Source organism: Pipistrellus kuhlii, unplaced genomic scaffold, assembly GCF_014108245.1.
Source record: "Pipistrellus kuhlii isolate mPipKuh1 unplaced genomic scaffold, mPipKuh1.p scaffold_m20_p_20, whole genome shotgun sequence".
NCBI lineage: Eukaryota > Metazoa > Chordata > Mammalia > Chiroptera > Vespertilionidae > Pipistrellus > Pipistrellus kuhlii.
In genome coordinates this window covers 19,176,687-19,195,311 of record NW_023425516.1, presented here as the reverse complement: position 1 = coordinate 19,195,311, position 18,625 = coordinate 19,176,687, and the positions used below count along the sequence as shown (strand labels likewise).

The 18,625-nt window shown below is 53.2% G+C and overlaps 1 protein-coding gene and 1 pseudogene across 4 annotated transcripts in view; both read right to left on the bottom strand.

Annotated features, from left to right (window-relative positions):
* Positions 1 to 3,769: 3,769 nt before the first annotated feature.
* KREMEN1 (kringle containing transmembrane protein 1) overlaps positions 3,770 to 18,625 on the bottom strand; it is a 56,819-nt gene continuing 41,963 nt past the window's right edge. For 2 of the 4 annotated variants that reach the window (XM_036449047.2, XM_045585666.1), the window contains exon 10: positions 15,542 to 15,724. In XM_036449047.2, coding sequence (XP_036304940.2) covers positions 15,557 to 15,724 — 168 coding nt within the window. In that variant the 3' untranslated portion in view covers positions 15,542 to 15,556. Of the gene's footprint in view, positions 3,809 to 15,180; positions 15,250 to 15,541; positions 15,725 to 18,625 lie in introns of those variants that run through there. The other 2 variants (XM_036449046.2, XR_006742387.1) reach the window with 2 other exon arrangements.
* LOC118725784 lies at positions 4,464 to 4,608 on the bottom strand (annotated as a pseudogene).

Here is an 18,625-nt window from a genome sequence, read left to right as displayed (position 1 = left end):
CCGCAGCTCTCATCAGAGGGGCCCAGACCCTCCCAAACTCCAGGACAGTCTAACCACCTTCTGCCCGGATTGGCGTGCCGTGGGCAGTCCCCGGCCGGGGAGCCCCTGTCCAGCTTGGTGGTGACCAGGGGGCCTGCCCCTCAGAATCCTGCCGGCCAGGTGCCTGGGGCCCTGGGGAGGGCCTGGGAGGGCCGGCCAGGTGCCTGGGGCCCTGGGGAGGGCCTGGGAGGGCCGGCCAGGTGCCTGGGGCCCTGGGGAGGGCCTGGGAGGGCCGGCCAGGTGCCTGGGGCCACTGCTGGGCACCACGGGATGAGGAGGCACCCACCAGGCCTGTTTGCAACAGGTTCGAGGTGCTCCGGTGACTTCACCCCCAAACTCGGGGGGCTGCAGGCCGCTGTGGAGTTTTTCCACCAAGGGACCCTCCCCGTCAAAGCCGATGCCAACATCTGACACCAGTGGGGATCCTGTCCTTGCTGAGGCCGAGACTTTGTCCAGTCACACCCCGTGATGGGGTAGCCTGGTGGTTACTGCATGGGTGCAACGCCCCAGAGGCCTAGATGGCGATTCCTATGTGACCTGGGGCAAGGTCCCTCCCCAGCTCTGAGCCTCATGTCCTTGCCTGAAAAAAAAAAAAAAAAAAAAAAAAAGGATCTTTTTTCAGATCCTCTGGCGCCAGAGCCCACGCTCCGAGGAAAGTATGAAGGCGGCTTTGGTCTCCCTATGGGCACAGCCCGGAGCCCCTTTGCTGGGCATCCGTCCTGGTGGATGGCAGCCTCTTCTCTGTCCTCCTTCCTCCCTGAAGGAAGGGCAGGAAATGCCTCCTCGGGGCCCGGGTCTTGGTCATCTGAGGTTTCAGGATTTGCTGAGACAGGGAGGAGAGCCCCCGCCCCCGCTTCCCCCAAAGCCTGAGGTCTCAGGCCTGTCCCTGTGGGCGGGGCCTCCCCCCTGCGGGTCGGTCCTTTCTGCTGCCAAGACCAGACCACAGCCGCCAGTACGGTCAGCAGCTTCCGGCCCTGAGCTCTGGCGGTGCCAGGTGCTGCGCTAAGCATTTTGCTGGCATTGTCTGCAGCCCTCCTTCCTCTCGGCCACTGCGGACGGAGGGGGGCGCCTTATTATCCCCAGGTGTGGGGGCTGGCCCCAGGCCCACAGCTGGTGACGGGTGGCTACCCACTGAGCCACACTGCCTCCCTCTGGCTGAGCCTCTCGATGGGGGGACATCTTTGGGGGCAAAAGTGAGAACGAAGCTCAGGTTTAGACTTCCGTCTGGGAGCTGATGAGGTGAGAGAGAACACATGGACCTCACAGGGACATGGACTGGGACATGCGTGCTCCTACACACACACACACACACACACACACACACACACACGCACGCACGCACGGCCTTCCTGAGCAGGCCTTCTGGTGTGGACTCACTGACACATCCACCCTGGCCTCGTCCAAACAGGAAATGCTGCTCTCCTCCCAGCAAACAAACCTGGGTCCCAGCCTCCTTCCTCTGTCGCCTCCCGCTGGGCCCACACCAAGCGCCTCTGTCCTCTGCCCACGCCAGCCCTGTCCGCACACCAGCGTGTGCCCACCTGGGCTGTGCCCATACCGTGCCAGTCCTGTAGGCCAGGAAGCAGCCCGAGTGTGCTGGGCATTGCCAGAGCCCGCGGTGGCCGCCCCAGGAGGCCCAGAGCCCCGGGCAGGAGCCCGGGACGTCAACCGTCAGTGGCCTCCAAAGCGCAAAGCGGCTGCCCGGACAAAGGGCTGGCCGGAGGGCGGGGTCTGCCCCGGGCTCCCAGGTCAGGGAACAATGCCCGCTTTCTGCTCCTTTCATCTGGGGGCCTGGCCCTTTGTCCCGGGCCACAGAGGGGAGCCTGGGAGGGGCGGGGGTCCCAGAGGGCCCGCAGCTGCCGGGCCAAGTTATTTATGCTCCATGGAGCTGCCCTCCTCACCCAGCTCATTCCTTCCTGCCTGAGCCGGAGCTGGGGCTGGGGCTGGGGCTGGAAGGGAGTGATGGAGGAAGGAAGCTGCAGAAAATCATAAATTAGGGCTGGGAGAGGGCCTTCCTGCCCTCCTCGGGAATCCTGGGGGAGAGGCCAGCACTTTTGGGGCGGGGGGGGGGGGGGGGCGGAGGACGGGGCCGGGGCACGGCCAGCGGGGCAGGGCAGGGTGCCTGTGTTTGGAGTTAGGAGATGGCGATGTTCCCTGTGCTGCTCTAGACAGCGGTCGCTAACCCTGGTCCTCGGACCGCTGGTGGCCCGTGTGGTCCACAGGGTTGGCCACTGCTGCTCTAGAGGGAGCCCCTTCTCTCCAGGCCTCAGTCTCCTCATCCGGAAAATGGGGTGACACGAGACGTGGGGCTCTCTCCTGGGAAGGCACGGACGGACAGACAGACGAGAGGCCTCCTTCAGGTGTGTCCCACTTCCCTTCCTCTGCTCCCTCCCCCCAACCCCCTCCTTCCTGCCCCACGTACCTTGGCTGGGGCCCCTCCCTCTGCTGCTCTTCCCACACCTCTCCGCCTGCAAAGATGGACCCGTGAGGTCTCCTTAGGCAGCGTCCACCTCGCTGGGGGAGAGAGGGAGATGCCGTTGGCTCATTCGCCCCAACGTGACTGGTGTTTAATGGCGTTAAATGTTGGGGTTCTTCTTCATGGAAGCCCCAAGTCACCGGTAGTGGGACTTCTAGGCCGGTAAGGGGGAGGCTTGGCGGGCCAGGGCCTAGGAACGAGGTGTGCAAGTGAGAGGACCTCCTGTGTGGGCGGCCAGAAGTCCCCGTGGGTGGGACGGACCTGGCAGGGGTGGAGGGCGGCCAGAGGCGCCGCTCAGAGCAGCCCACCAGCCCTGCCCGTGCCAGGAGGGGCCTGCAGGGCCAGGAGCACGTGGGATTGTCCTCCTGACAATCCCAAACGAATGGTTCCCACCTCCGAGGAAGGGATTCTGAGGGGGACGAGAGGAGAAGATGGAAAGAGTCAGGGAGACACACACACACACACACACACACACACAGACTCAGAAAGAGAAAGAGAGCCAGCAAGCCAGAGACAGAGAGACACGTGGGCCAGGGAGATGACGGGAAAGAGCCGGGCAGGCAGACAGAGACAGAAGGGCATTTTGGGAAAAGGACCCCAGGTTGTTGGTCTCAGCCCCTGTGGGAGCTGGGCTGACGGGCAGGACCAGCATGCCAGCCCTGCTCCACCTCAGGGGCCTCCTCCATCCCTCTGCACCCTGAGCCTGGCCTCCCTCAGACCTGCACCCCCACAGCCCCAGGCAGGACCAGCATGCCAGCCCTGCTTCACCTCAGGGGCCTCCTCCATCCCTCTGCACCCTGAGCCTGGCCTCCCTCAGACCTGCATCCCCACAGCCCCAGGCATGGGAAGCCGTCCTCCCGCCAGCTCCCGCCCATGCCTGGCACTGGCTGACCACGGGGCCGTGGGCTGCCTGCGGCTGGTACAGATTATGGACGGGCAGCCCTGTAGGCAGATGGAGCCCCTGGGGGAAGGGATTCCTAGCCTGGAGCTTGGCCCGAGGACTCTGAAGTGGATGGACGGCCTTATGGGGGATGTGCATTCCTCAGGCACCTGGACTCCAGGCCCTCCCGTCCAGCCTGGATCCTCCCTCTCCATCCGCCCACTCCTTGGCTCCATCCCACCCGGTCTCCACCCCCTCTCGGGATGCGGCCTAGGTCTCCTCGCGGCTTCTCGCCTCCTCTTCCAGTCCTTCAGGATCTCCCCAAAGGCAAACAGCCAAGGAGCCCTGTGGGGAGAGCCTCAGTCCCCGAAGCTCAGCTCGCTGGCTGGTACTGGGAGTGGCCTGGCCTGCTCCTCCTCCCTCCGTCCCAGACCCTGTGTCCTCCAGTGGCCCCGGGCCTTTCCCACCCCATCCCCTCTGCCCCCCAAGGCCACTCACCCTCAGTCTCAACGCAGACCTCACCCCTTCCCTGCCTCTAGGAGGTGCCCACATCCCCAAGACGGGGCCGCGTGTGTCCTGGGCCTCCCCACTCACACGGTTCTGTGCTGGAGCCAGCTGCTGATTTGGTCTAGTTCCCCTGATAGGTCACGAGTAGGTACAGATGCTGGGCCCTTTTTGGAAAATTTCTATGAGTTCTAGGAAAGATACACACACCAGAAGCCATAAAAGATACATTTGGGTACATAAATTAAAAAAAAAAAATCCTCACCCGAGGATATATTCCCATTGATTTTTAGATAGAATGGGAGGGAGGGAAGGAGAGAGAGAGAGAGAGAGAGAGAGAGAGAGAGAAACATCAATGTTGGAGAGATACATTGATTGGTTGCCTCCCTCACGTGCCCCAGTCAGGACCAGGGATTGAACCAGTTATGCGCCTTTGACCGGAATCAAACCTGGGACCCTTCAGTCTGCGGGCTTCCCCTCTCTGAGCCTCAGTGTTCTCACCTGGAAAATGGGGATAGCAGCTTTTGCCTCAGAGTGGCTGGCTATGAGGAACATTTTTTTTTTTTATGTGCCTCAGGCATGGACCAGCTCTGGCCACGGACACAGGCATCAAGCTGGGATGCACCGAGGACTGTACATCTGCTCCTCCCCTGCTTGATGCAAGAGCAACACCACCAATCAGGTGTCTCCGTGCCCATTGCCAGGGGGTGGGAACATTTACATGAGCTCCTTGCCCTGACCGCTCAGGAAAAAAGTACCCATGTCGAAACCAAAGAATGTCACATATAGCTGGCAGAATGAGAAATCTTGGCAGCCTGGGGATCTGAGGCCTGGTACCGGCAAAACGGTTGGTCTTTGGGGAGTGGAATATTGAGCAAGGATCTGGCAGCTCCGAAAGGCCCTTTGCTACTATTAATCGTTGCCTGAAATATTGTCGGCCAACCTCTTGGGATAAAGCAAGGAAAACCCATGTTTAAATTCAAAACTCTTCTTTAGGAGCGTTATTGTGCTTATGCAAGACTAGGCAGAGCCGTGCATTTACTGTCATTTTTGGCTTCGTTGGCTCAGGGAACGTATTTTTTTTTTCCTAGGCACTCTGCCTGCAATTAAGAATCTTCACCGCTAGGTGGCGTCTTGGGTTTGTATCGCACAGAAATGAGACTTCCCCTGCCCCCCCCCCCTTTTTTTTTTTTGCCTCCTCTGATCCACTTCTAGAAGCTGCCTTTTGAGAACAAAGGAGGGTGCAGAGGAGAGAGAGAGCCTTCAGGTTGGTGAAAAGGAGTGCTGTAGCAGTTAGCAATGTCTGCCCAGGGTGGAAGAGTAGAAAATAGCAGATTCTGAGCCAGGCATCCAGCCGTATGTAATGGTACTTTTTAGAGTAAATAGGACTCTTTTATTTATTTTAAAAAAATATATTTTATTGATTTTTTTTTTTTTTTTTTTTACAGAGAGAGAAATAGAGAGTTAGAAACATCGATGAGAGAGAATCATTGATCAGCTGCCTCCTGCACACCCCCGCACTGGGGATGTGCCCGCAACCAAGGTCCATGCCCTTGACCGGAATCGGACCTGGGACCCTTCAGTCCGCAGGCGGACGCTCTATCCACTGAGCCACACTGGGTTCAGCTACATAGGACTCTTTTAAAAACATGTGAGCCTTGCCCTGGCCGCTGGGCAGCTCAGTTCGTTAGAGGGTCATCCCAACACGCCAAGGTTGCGGGTTGATCCCAGGTCAAGGCACCTATAAGAAGAATCAACCGATGGATGCAAACGTAAGTGGAACAATAAAACTGATGTTTCTCTCTCTCTCCCTCTCTCTAACATTAATGTATACAATAAAAAAAAAAACCCGCCCATTTGAGCACAAGTATTAGAATTACTACAGTAATTACTGCTTAAGAATGGGTGCTTTGCCCTAGCTGGTTTGGCTCAGTGGATAGAGTGTTGGCCTGCGGACTGAAGGGTCCCAGGTTCGATTCCAGTCAAGGGCACATGCCTGGGTTACGGGCTTGATCCCCATTAGTGGACGTGCAGGAGGCAGCCGATCAATGATTCTCTCTCATCGTTGATGTTTCAATCTCTCTTTCTCTCTCCCTGCCTCTCTGATATCAATAAAAATATATTTTTTAAAAAAAGAAGGGGTAATTCTAAGAATTATTTTTGTAATAAAGAGCATATAATTTGAGAATGGATAGGCAGCAAAATACTTAAGAAAGCAAACACAAATGCTTAAAGAAAACAAACTGCCTTTCTTACTAGTCATGAATAGTTAACAATTTCTGCCCGCCCCCCGCCCCCCATAACAGTCTTAAGAAGAGAAACCTGTAATACTTTTTTTTTTTTTAACTGGCTTTTCCCTCTGTGTGTTCATAAGCGACGCTGGTTCTTCAGCTGAGACCTCATGTCTGTGGCTGTCTGCTTCTGCGCTGCGTTTTTCAAAATCATCCTTTCTCATCAGTGATCCCTCAAAGGCTTCTGAGACTCTTTCTAGTGGTAAGACGTTGTAATGATATGCTATCATTAAAGTTTTTCTAAGAGAAATCACTTATAATCCATTAACCTCGATATAATGGTTCCCTAGGTTTTTACCTCCTTTTTATCTAGTGGTTTGTGTTTGTTTTTTTTTTTTGCAAAGGGGAGGGCGGTTTCTGTCCCCTTGAAAACCTTTCCTCACCTCCAGGCACCTGAAAATCCTCCTTTCTCTGACTTCTTTGAAGTTGAAGCTGCTTTCGTTTCTAATCGCACTGCTGGTTCTTTATTGATAGTCGCAGGAGGTCAGAGGGAGCCAGGCTGCCTTCTGCACGGCCAGGGAGTTGTCAGTTCTGCCCACACCGAAGCCTGTGAGTAAACACGTGCAAAGAGACAACTGCAGAGCCAGGCACCGGCTCTCTTTGCTGGTAGGGATCAAGGGTGTGTCTATATTTTCTCGTTTGTAATTTGTCACTTTGGGGATCTCTCATGCATCACATTTGTAACTTAAAATAGAATGTATTTTTAATTAAAAAAACCACACTCACCACTCTGAGGTATGGACCCAAGAGAAGTAAAAACATATTCACACAAAAGCTTGTATGTGAATTTTGACAGAGAGAGAGAAAGAGAGAGAGAGAGGCAAGCGGAGGAACACTGGAGGCCACCAGAGCTAGGAGAAACTGTGGCACCTTGATTTCAGACGCCAGCTTCCCCGGCTGTGAGGCAATGGATTGCCTCCCTCCCTCCCTTCCTCTCTCTCTCTCCTTCTTTCTTTTTAAATCCTCACCCAAGGGTTTTCCCCACCGATTTTTAGAGAGAGTGGAAGAGAGAGGAAAGACAGAAACATCGATGTGAGAGAAGCACATCAATTGGTTGCCTCCTGCAGTAAGGAGACCCGACCAGGACCCAACCCTGGGAGAAGCCTGCAACCAAGGTACATGCCCTTGACCAGAATCGAACCCAGGACCCTTTGGTTCACAGGCCAACGCTCTATCCACTGAGCCAAACCAGCGAGGGCGAGACAATGCGTTCCTGTTGTTTAAGCCACCCGGTTTGTGTTCCATGGTTAGGGCAGCCCCATAGCACTGACACGGGCAGGAAGACGAGTCTGGCTGTGTGAGGACACTGGGCATTCCAGGGCCTGCGGGGGACACCTGGGGGCTGGTGCCTCCCCCTCCCCTGCCCCCAGCAGTCATTGTCAAGGCCTGTGGCCGGGCTTGGCCGCCTCTCTGTCCCCTACTGCTCCAGCAGGAGGGCGCCAGACACTTCCAGGACAGAAGTCTGGGATGCATTTGGAAATCCTGGCAGAGGGCTTTCAAGTTTAGCTCCATCTTGGTCAGCGGGGGAACCGCCATCTGGATCCTGTTTGCTCTCGCTTGGCAGGGAAATCTGAGCAGAACTGTGGAAAACGGTCAGGGGAGGGGATGGCTTCCGCTGGGGCCTGGGCCCTGAGTGGGGAGACAGCAGGCCTTGGCCCAGCCACTTGCTTGCTGGTGGCATCGGGCTGCTCGTGTCTCCTCCCTCAGCTTGGTTTCCTCACCTGTCAATGAAGACAACGGTGGAATTCATCTCCAAATGTGGCTGCCGGGACTCGGTGAGATATTGCAAATAGGAGGATGCTTGATGAAGGCAAACTTTACATAATTTGTATTCTTTTAAAAAAAATGATTTGAGAGAGAGAGAGAGAGAGAGAGAGGGAGAGGGAGAGATTGGTTATTCCACTTAATTGTGCATTCACTGGTTGATTCCTCTATGGGCCCTGACTGGGGATCAAACCTGAAACCTTGGTGTATCAGGATGACACTCCAACCAATCGAGCTACTGAGCCAGGGCCAAATTTTTTTTATTTGTATCAGAGAGGAAGAGAGAGATAGAAACATCCATGAGGAGAGGGAATCATTGATTGGCTGCCTCCTGCACATTGGCCTGAGCCCACAACCCAGGCATGTGCCCTCGACCAGAATCAAACCTGGGACCCTTCGGTCCGCAGGCCGATGCTCTATCCACCGAGCCAAACCAGCTAGGGCCAGGGCTTAATTAAAAAAAAAAAAAATTAAATTAAAAAACAACAACATTGAATTTACCATGTTAACCATTTTAAAGCGTGCAGCTCGGTGGCAATGAGTACATTCGTGTTGTTGTGGAATCTCACCTCCACCCAGTTGTCTCCAGAACTCTTTTCCTCTTGCAAAACAGAAACTCTGTCCCCATTTAACACTGACTCCTCCCCGCCCCCCCCTCCAGCCCCGGCAGCCACCATCTCACTGTCCGTCTCTGTGAACAGGACTACCTCGTGTAAGTGGAATCATGCCATACTTGTTCTTTGGTGGCTGGCTTGTTTCACTTAGCACGGTGTCCTCAAGGCTCCTCCATGTTGTGTGGCAGAATTCCCTTCAGGTGTTTTTTTTTTAAAAAATGAGAACGATACCAGTATTGTGGAGAGCTCCCGGTGGAGATGCTGAGCAGCCACAAATTTTATGAGTATAAACCTGTGTGAACTAAAACGGGGGTGTAGCAAAAATGGGGGTTTGGCTCAGCGCATAGAGCATTGGCCTGTGGACTGAAGGGTCCCGGGTTCGATTCCGGTCAGAGGCATGTACTTTGGTTGCGGGCACATCCCCAGTGGGGGTTGTGCAAGAGGCAGCTGATCGATGATTCTCTCTCATCGGTGTTTCTAACTCTCTATCTCTCTCTCTTCCTCTCTGTAAAAAAATCAATAAAATATATTTAAAGATGAGAGTCACACCTGCCGAGTACAGTCACACCTACTGGCCTGCACAGGGCGACTCTCCTCCCTTCAGCTGCAGTGTTCTCGCCTGTCAACTAAAGAGACCTGTGGCCACCTGATGGGGTGGGTTCGGGTTCGGGGGTGGGGGGGCGATGTACAATGTCCAGCCTGCACCAGGGGGGTTAGGAGTACGTGGTTCTGTTAGGAGGGAGGACAGCTGCCCGGAAGCCCCTGGATTTTTTATTTATTTTTTATTTTTTATAGATCAGCTCACTTCTAGTCACGGGCCACGGGCCTCTCCTGGAAGATGCACACGGATAAAAGGTCCCAGTTAACGAGGATCCTGGTGAAAGTTTTAAAATGCACAGCGAGCCCGCTCTGCATAATGATGTATCAGAAACACAACAATCCTTTAATCTAGAAGGAATTAATTGCCGGGCCCAGAAATTCAGGGCACGCGGACAGAATCCTTAATTTTCTCGAGCCGATGGTTTCAAAAAGCGCCTGATTCTGGACGGGCTTCTCTCTGTGCGTAAGGACGACTCCCACAGCTCCGACAAAGGGCGAGATTGTCTCGAGGCCTTCCTCGGTCAGAATCCTGTGCATGGCGTCTGAATGAAGGTCGGCTCTGAGATCCGCCTGCTGCGTGGAACGGGGCCGAGTTGGATCCCCAGGAGACTCAGTGCGGGCTCTGCGGCCCCGGCAGGCCATCCCCCCGTCCTCACGCGTCCCCCCCAAGTTTGCTGAGCCCACGGGGCCCAAGCTCAGGTTCGGTGTTGGCGACACAGGAACAGGCACAGCCAGCCACGGAGACGGAGCAGAGAGAGACCCTCAGGCAGAGAGCAGTGACTGCACACCGTGATAAGGAAATTATGGGGAGGAAGAGGCAGGGTGTACGGAAGAGAGTAACATGGACCTAACTTATTTAAAAACCCCCCACATATTTTATTGATTTTTTTCACAGAGAGAAAGGGAGAGGGATAGAAACATTGATGGGAGAGAAACATCAATCAGCTGCCTCCTGCACACCCACTACTGGGGATGTGCCCACAACCAAGGTACATGCCCTTGACCGGAATCGAACCTGGGACCTTTGAGTCTGCAGACCGATGGTCTATCTACTGAGCCAAACCAGTCAGAGTGATTGGAATGCTGGACCTAACTTATTTATGTATAAATATATTTTTATTGGTTTCTGAGAAAGGGAGATGGGGAGGGAGGTAGGAACATCAACGATGAGAGAGAATTGAAGGTGGGTGGTAAGGTGGGGATGCCGGAGTCCTCTGTCCTTGTCACTGCCGAGGAAATAAAGTGAGTTAATGAATTTGGGGCATTTACTAGGTGTACCGGCTACTAATGTGGATTATTTTCAACAGATGGAGTTAGACATATGTTGACATATATGTGCTTTGATATATATGCTATTTTGTTGTATTCACAGCAAGCTTCAAAACTTCGTATGTCAAATTTTCTAAAGGTGTTAATATCATAGATAGTTTTATGCTTAACAATGTCGAATTTCGTGCCAAAAAAAAATGCATTTGCAGGAAGTTTTAATTCATTATTTTGAAGAAAAGTGCTGCTGAAAGTGATCGTATACCTCTGGAAGCTTATGGTGAACATGCTCCATCTTAAGATACTTGTGAACGCTCGTTTAAATGCTTTAAAAGGGATGATTTCGATGTGAAAGACAAAGAACATTTATTTAGGTCAACCGAAAAAGTTTGAAGATCAACAATTACAGGCATTATATTGAGATAGGATGAAGATGCATGTCAAACTCAAAAACAGCTTTCAGAAAGATTAAGTCTTGCTCAGCAATTTCCGATCATTTACAAGCAATGGGAAAGATTTTAAAAGAGGGGAAATGGGTGCCACATCAACTGAACGAAAGACAAATGGAAAACCGAAAAGTCATCAGTAAAATGTTGCTTCAATGGCACAAAAGGAAGTCGAATTGCATTGAATTGTGACTGGCGATGAAAAGTGGATTTATTTTGAGAATCCCAAACACACAAAATCATGAATTGATCCAGGTCAACCATCAACATTGACTGCAAGGCCAAATCGCTTCAGAAAGAAGACAATGCTCTGTGTTTGGTGGGATCAGGAAGGTGTGGTGTATTATGAGCTTCTAAAACCAGGTGAAACCATTAATACTAGTCGCTACCAACAACAAATAATCAATTTGAACCACACTTTGATCGTAAAACAACCAAGATGGGCCAGAAGAGACGGCAAAGTAATTTTGCTTCATGATGCACCATCACACACTTCAAAACCAGTTAAAGACACATGAAAAGATCTTGCCTGGGAAGTATTAGCCCACCTCAGTGCGTCAGACGGTTGTGACTGGCTGCTCTGAGCCCGCCGTTTCTGTTGGAGGTGGGGTAAGCAAGACGTCCCCTCTGTCCTTTGAAGCAGCCACCAGCGGTGCCCACAGAACTTGGCTCGGTCACCGCCCATCCCTGCACTGCCTGCACAGAGCAATCCCACTCCCTGGAGAAGGCAGGAAGCAGAATGAGTCATATCTAAAAGCTGCTTAGCCCAGACTTGGGCAAGGAAGGAAAAACAACAACAACAACAACAACAACAACACACACACACACACACCATAAAACCCCTTTGATCTGTGTCTCTGATTTTTTGGAACGTTCCATCTCATCGTGACTTAGAACGTCAAGGGAGGCTGGGCGTCTCTGACCTGGCAGGCTCTGAAATCAAGTTGTTAACTAGGCTAACGGCCGATGCCATACCGTGGACCCCTGCCTTGAATCCACAAGATGGCAGAGCTAAGGATGGGAGCAGTTCACGGCCCACGTTGCATTAGCAAGAAAGACTCTTTAAAACTGCAAGACGCCCTCCTCCCCGGCCGAGGGCCCAGGGAACCCTCCAGGAAGATGTGTTTTCTCCCCATTTTCCAGTTCAAATTCTTGCCACCTGCTTCATCCCTGGCTCCCCTTGTCCTGGGACACTCCATGCAGCCATGGAAAGCACACTGACTATGAAGGCAGGACCTTGGGCGTGAATTCTGCTCCCTGGGCCTAGTCTCCCCAAAGGAAAGGGGGAGGGGAGTGATCCTTTCAATCCCCCAGCCTCTCAGGATGGGATTCTAGAGCTGGAAGCTGCTGACAGGGGCCCCGCTCCCTCCCTCTGGCTCCACCCAGCGGGAGACCCGATTGTGATCTTTGCACGGAGCTCCCACCCGTCTGCTCCTTGTTTCTGGAAGTCTGAAAGGTGATACAGGCGGAGGTGACTGAAGGCAGAAAGCCCCGGATTTTGGCTCTAGCTTTGCCACCGTTCCTCAGCTCGATGAGCAAGGGGCACACTCTGTTAGAAGAACAGAATCTACCAAGATGGACGTCAAAGCTGTCAGCTGCAGACCCCATTTCTCTGAGACTCCATTTCCTCATCTGTATACTGTGGGTCTAACCATCCCCCTCCCACGGGGGCATTGTGGAAGTAGCAGATGAAATAACGCACAGTGTGTAGAGTTTAGCAGGAAGCCTGGCCCTTAGGCAATTAGTAGACGTTCGCCATCGGTAAGACCAAGTACCTGCCCTTCGGCGAAGGTTAGTCTGTGGCAGGGCTGGCTTCTCCCGGCTCTGTGTGCACACCCATCACGGGGGCAGCGGGGGGTGTGTGTGTGTGTGTGTGTGTGTCTCGCCCAGAGTGATTCCAGTGCTGTGGCTGCTTACAACCCTCCCTTCACCTGAGCGAGTGCTGGGGAGTCAGAGGCTTCCTGGGGGTGGGTCCCCTGTGCCTAATTCAGAGTTTTCGAGGTGCAGCAGGTGTCCTTCGCAGAGAGCATCCCCAGGCCTCAAAGGCCCATCGGAGGCAAAGCCAGAGCATAGGCCCACCTCAGCTGCCCAGGGTGGCCGGCCGAGCGGCCGCAGACCTGCTGGCGGGAGATCAGACACCCAGAGGCTGGGGGGTCATTACTGACTTGGCACCCATCTTCTTGGGGGAGCACGTGTGCGAGAGCCTCTCTTTTCTCTTTCCAGGGGCATAAACATTTGTACGGCCAGTAGCCCAGGGGGCCTGGAGATGTTTACTTTGTGGTTAAGGAAGGGAGGGGCTTTTTTGTTTGGGGACCAAGTGCACTGCTGGCCCCGGGGGAGAAAGCCTTTAGGGGACCCCTTGCACTAGCAGGCATCTGTGGGGGTGAGTCAAGGTGGGGAGGGACCACTTCATTCCCCGCTGATGGACTAAGCTCCTTCAATCAGCCGAAAATGGACGCTTTTCAATAATGACTTTCCTGTTTCGGGGTCCCGTGGGGTCAGAGCCCAGAGGACTCACCTGTGGCAACGTTAGCAAATCAGAGAGCTCCTAGGCGCCACAGTGAGAGTGAGAGTCCTGGGTTAGCCAGGCTTAGGGCCTGGAGGGTTGCATGGAGTCGGTGGTTGAGGGCCAACTTTCTTCCGCAGCTCTCTGTTCCCACCACTGGGCGGCGCCGGTGAGCAAGGCTGCACCGGGATGGCTCCTGCAGGGAAAGCAAGGGTGCAAGGAGGCAGGGTCTGGGGTCTGTGAGGACCGGGAATCCAGCTGGCAGACAGCTCCTGGGGGCTTACCCTGCCTATCTGCCCACCTCCGGCCAGGAGGGAAATCTGAGGACATCCAAATTCTGTATTTGTTCCTGACCTGAATCCACTGCCGGCTGGACGCCAGCAGAGAAGGGTATTCCCACCCAATAGATACGTCCCTGAGAAGGCGAAGGTCAGTGGGTACTTTTATAAAACAGGGCCACAGACGGGATGTGTTGGGCAGGGGAAACTAGCCACTTAAAGGAACCGAGTCAGGAATTATTTTCTTATTATAAAATAAGAACTGCCCTTATTTTGCGGTCTGTGTGCTTGGAGCTCGATAAACGGGCCCTCAACTCCAAAGGCAGAGCGCTTCCGAGGCCCCCACGCTTTTGGTGGCCCCTGAGAGGCCCGGGGAGAACCGTGTGACTCAGTTTCCATTTGCAAAGTCAGGTCGATGGGCCGGGCCCTTGACACGTTGGCTCCTCCCCAGACCTCTGCGGTTGGGAGCATCCCCACCTTTGGTCTACGAATAAAAATCAGCTCAGCACCCCGCCTTTGATATATTATTTAATCTAACAACTCTCCGAGAAACAACTGCTGCACCCATTTTATTAGTGGGCAGAACTGAGGTTAGAAAGGCGACTTGCCTGAGGTCTGGGACCTGCATTGACCCCAGGTTCCCGAGTGCAGCCAGAGCTCCCAGCCTCAAGGCTCCTCTGGTCGGGAGTCACATTGTCCTAAGGGAAGCCAGGTGGCTTGGCCAAGGTTACCTACACCACGGGGTGTGGTATCAGCCCTGCCTCCTCCTCTGGCCCCTTGTGCCGCCACCTTCCTTCCTCTGGCCCAGCTGCCAGGCCTTCACCCCGAACAATGCCCAGGTCCAGCCTGGAGCGTGTTTCTGGCGAAGAGCGTTTGTCCCAGCGCCTCGGACCCAAGCTGCTCCTAAGTGAGGCGGGCACGGAGAAATGGTGGAGGGCACCAAGAAGAGAGACCGCCCTCAGCCACCTCCCTGAGCCTGAGTCCGCCGGCAGGCCGGGAGTTGGGGAAAGTTAAGCAGCCTTGGTGGGTCCCTCTCTTTGCTAAGGGATCCCAGCTGAGCGAGGGCCACCCTCCCCCCCTCGCGGGACCGAGAAGAAAGGCGTGTTTCTAAGAGACGGGGGCTCCCCACATGGGAGAGGGAAGGGATGTTAGCCGAATGTTTGGCTGGGAGTCTGGCTCACGGTTCCAACTCATGGACATTGGCAAAGGAGAACAAGGAATTGCTGAGGGTGGCAGATCGGTTATAATTAAGAGAACCTGGGAGACGCCAAACAATGTCAGGGCCGCCAGCTGTCCGGGGTCTGGGCTCTGTCTGGAGGAGCAGCTCAGGAAAGCAGCCGCCCTCCCCCCCGCAGTGCGGCCATTGGAGCAGAGAGCCTCTGCCGGCCCCCCTTCAGCTCCCAGGGCTCAGAGTGGGCCAGGCGTTAGGGCCCCCTCCCCCGCTCCACCTGCACCTTTTCCCTTCCTTTCTCCACCAACTCACCGGGTCTTGTTCCTCAGGAAAGTAAACAAGCTGACGGTGGGCCAAGTTCTAACTCCTGTGCTTCTTGCATGAGTTATTTAACCTGAGCCTCGGTGTCCTCGTCTGACAAATGGGGATAACAGCGATGCTTAGTGCATACAGCTGGTTGTGAGCGTTAAACATGACGTGTGCAAGTGGCTGGCACAGTGCAGGGGGCAGCTAACTATGGCCTGTGGGCTTGCCGCCTGTTTTGTATGACCCACGGGCTGAGAATGGTTTTTACAGGTTTTAATTGTTGGGGTAAAATAATAATAATAATAATAATATTTGGTGACATGTGGAAAAGATATAAAACTCAAGTTTTAGTGTCCATAAATTAAGTTTTATCAGAACACAACCCCCATTTACTTAGATATTGTCCTGTGGCTGCTTACATGTGGGCCCCAGTGCCCCTCTCCCCATGCCACCCCCCGCTCCTCGGAGTCACCTGGCTGGCTCCAGGACTTGCAGTGGTGAGGTCCCTGAAGGTCTCAGTGGGTGGGCACTGGTTCCAGTTACAGTGCGGGCAGAGTTGAGTGGTTATGACAGAGATCAGAGGCTATATGGTTCAAAAAGGGTAAAATAACACATATGTAATACCTTCATCAATAAAGAAAAAATTTAAAAAATCAATAAAACATATTTTAAGGAAGGGGGGAAAAAGGGTAAAATAGTTACTGTTTAGATCTTTGCAGAAAAAAATTTACCAACCCCCTGGAATGAACGCCAGACACTTAATAAGTGATCAGTTAAATGTATCAGCCAGTCCTGTAAATATATTAATAATCCTGTTATGGTATCCATGCTTAATGGAGAGATTCTAAACCTAAAGTCCACGGAAGGTTTTAGGGGGGGTCTTTAAACCTCCAGAATTTCTTTTTTTTTTTTTTTTTTTTTTTTTAAATATATTTTATTGATTTTGTACAGAGAGGAAAGGAGAGAGATAGAGAGTTAGAAACATCGATGAGAGAGAGTCATCGATCAGTTGCCTCTTGCAAACCCCCTACTGGGGATATGCCCGCAACCAAGGTACATGCCCTTGACCGGAATCGAACCCGGGTCCCTTCAGTCCCCAAGCCGATGCTCTATCCATTGAGCTAAACCGGTCCCGGCGTAAACCTCCAGAATTTCTATGCAGATTGTTATAGGTGGGATCTTTTGGTGGAGGGGCTTGATAAAATTCACCTGATTCTCAAAGTGGTTTGTGTTCTCAACAGGGCAAGAAGTGGAGGCTTTTTAAAAAATTGATTTCAGAGAGGAAGAGAGAGGGAGAGAAACATCAATGATGAGAACCATTGGTTGGCTGCCTCCTGCATGCCCCACACGGGGGGTGAGCCTGCAACCAAGGCATATGCCCTGATTGGGAATTGAACCGTGACCTCCTGGTTCATAGGTCTACACTCACCCTCTGAGCCTTGGCTGTAGGGCAAGAAGTCTAGGTTTGCTGCCTTCCTCGCCCCAGGCAAAGTGATCGGTACTTTTCTGGGCTGTGTGGAGGCAACACCGGTGAGGACGAGATATTTGGGAGCTCAGGACCTTTCTCAGAGCCACCTGCCTGCCCCGAGGGGCCTGAAGTGTAACTGGCATACGAAGCCCTGGCTTTGGAGCGGGCTGGATCCTGGCCTTGCCCTCTGCTGGCTGGGTCCCCACTCTGAGCCTCCATTCCCCAGGCTGGGCTGTCACATGGATGAACTCAGTAATGTCTGTTGAGTGCTCAGTACAGCGGCTCACACACATACTGGTAGGGGGGACTGCAGAAATGCTCGCTGCTGCTACTGCCATTACTATCACCATCCTTACACACTCAAAAGCTCTTTCCTCAGCTTGCCCCGGGCCTTGTAAAAAGCTGCCCCCTATCAGGTTAAATATGAGGTTTGAATACCCCTCGAATGCTCTTGATCCGATTCATCTGTGGCACCAGCAACAAAGGCAAGCACATGAAACATAGTCCCATGTTCGGTGTGTGCAAAACAGGGGGCGCCCGGTTAGGTTTGTACAGGGACAGTGGTGAACGTTCCTAAGAGTGAAATAAGTGAAAGCTGAACCTTCTCGGTTGCAAAAGCCTGGGCTGTTTTAGACCTTTCTGTTTTCTCCCCCTGAGGAGGGAGCCTGGACCTCAGACTTGGGTCTATTTTCCTCCTAAAACGCTTCTCTGTGGAGCCTGGTTCCTCAGCCCCGTCATCCACAGCCAGCAGGTTCGTTCATTCCGGGGCCCAGTGTCCAGCGTCGGGAGGGCTGGGGGCGTTCTGGAGATGGGCCCCCTGGACACGGGCTGGTCCACGGCCAGCCGAACCCAGTGCTGCCTGCCCCAGGTTGCTGGGTGGAGTCCCATTCAGCGGGGGCCTGGTGGCTCCAGACAACAGCTGGAGACCAGAAACGAAGACTTCCAGCTACAAGCAAATGTTGCTGCTTCTTGAGGTTGAAATATCCTGTCCCCCGAGTTCCCCTTTCAGCCAACCAAAAACAATTCCCCCAGGGACCTGACCCCGCCACAGAGGAACAAAAGCGCTCCAGTTCCCAGCGTCCCAGAGACTGGTCTGCAGTTTCAGGCTCGCACAGCCCAGGGGGGAAGAGGAGATGATCATGTGATTTCCAAGCTTGGAGACAAGGTCACCCTTGTCCAGCCCTTTCCGTCTCCGCAGGAAGAAGAGCCTTTGATTGCTTGACAAAGGACGAGGCTGCCCTGGTGTGGGCTCCCCGGAGGGCGGGCTTTGCAATGTCCGAATCGCTCAGGTTTCGGAAAACAAGGAGATGAGGTGAAGGTCAGCGGTGCCCTAAGTCCACGCAGATGGGTTTGGGGTGCTCTTCCGGGTCCTGCTTCAGGCAGGACAGCTGCACATTCTGGCTGCATTTGTTTTTCTGCTGCAGGCTAAGCTGTCCCTCAGAAGTTTACCAGTGGTTTTACCATTTGTTTTCCACCAGCCATGAAAACATTCTCCTTCAGAATATATTCACACATGCTAAGGGGTTAATGACCAAACTGTATAAGGAACTCATATAACTCAATAACAAAAAATAACCTATCCAATTAAAGAACGGGCAGAGGGCAGAACAAACATTTCTCCAAAGACATACGGATGCCAACAGACATATGAAACAAGGCTCAATTAATGATCAGGGAAATGCAAATCAAAACCACAATAAGATACCACCTCACACCTGTCAGATGGCTATTGGAAAAAAGTCAGTGAATAACGTGTTGGTGAACACGTGGAGAAAAGAGAACCTTGTGCACTGTTGATGGGACTGCCAATTGGTGAGCCACTGTGGAGAGCAGTATAGAGATTTCTCCAAAAACCAAAAAATGGATCTACCATATTACCCAGCAATTCTACTTCTGGGTATCTATCTGAAAAATTAAAAGATATATGCAGAGATTAACCAAATAACTTACATGCTTATATGCATGCATAAGCCATGGATACAGACAATAGAGTAGTGAAGGTCTTGGGTGGGGTGG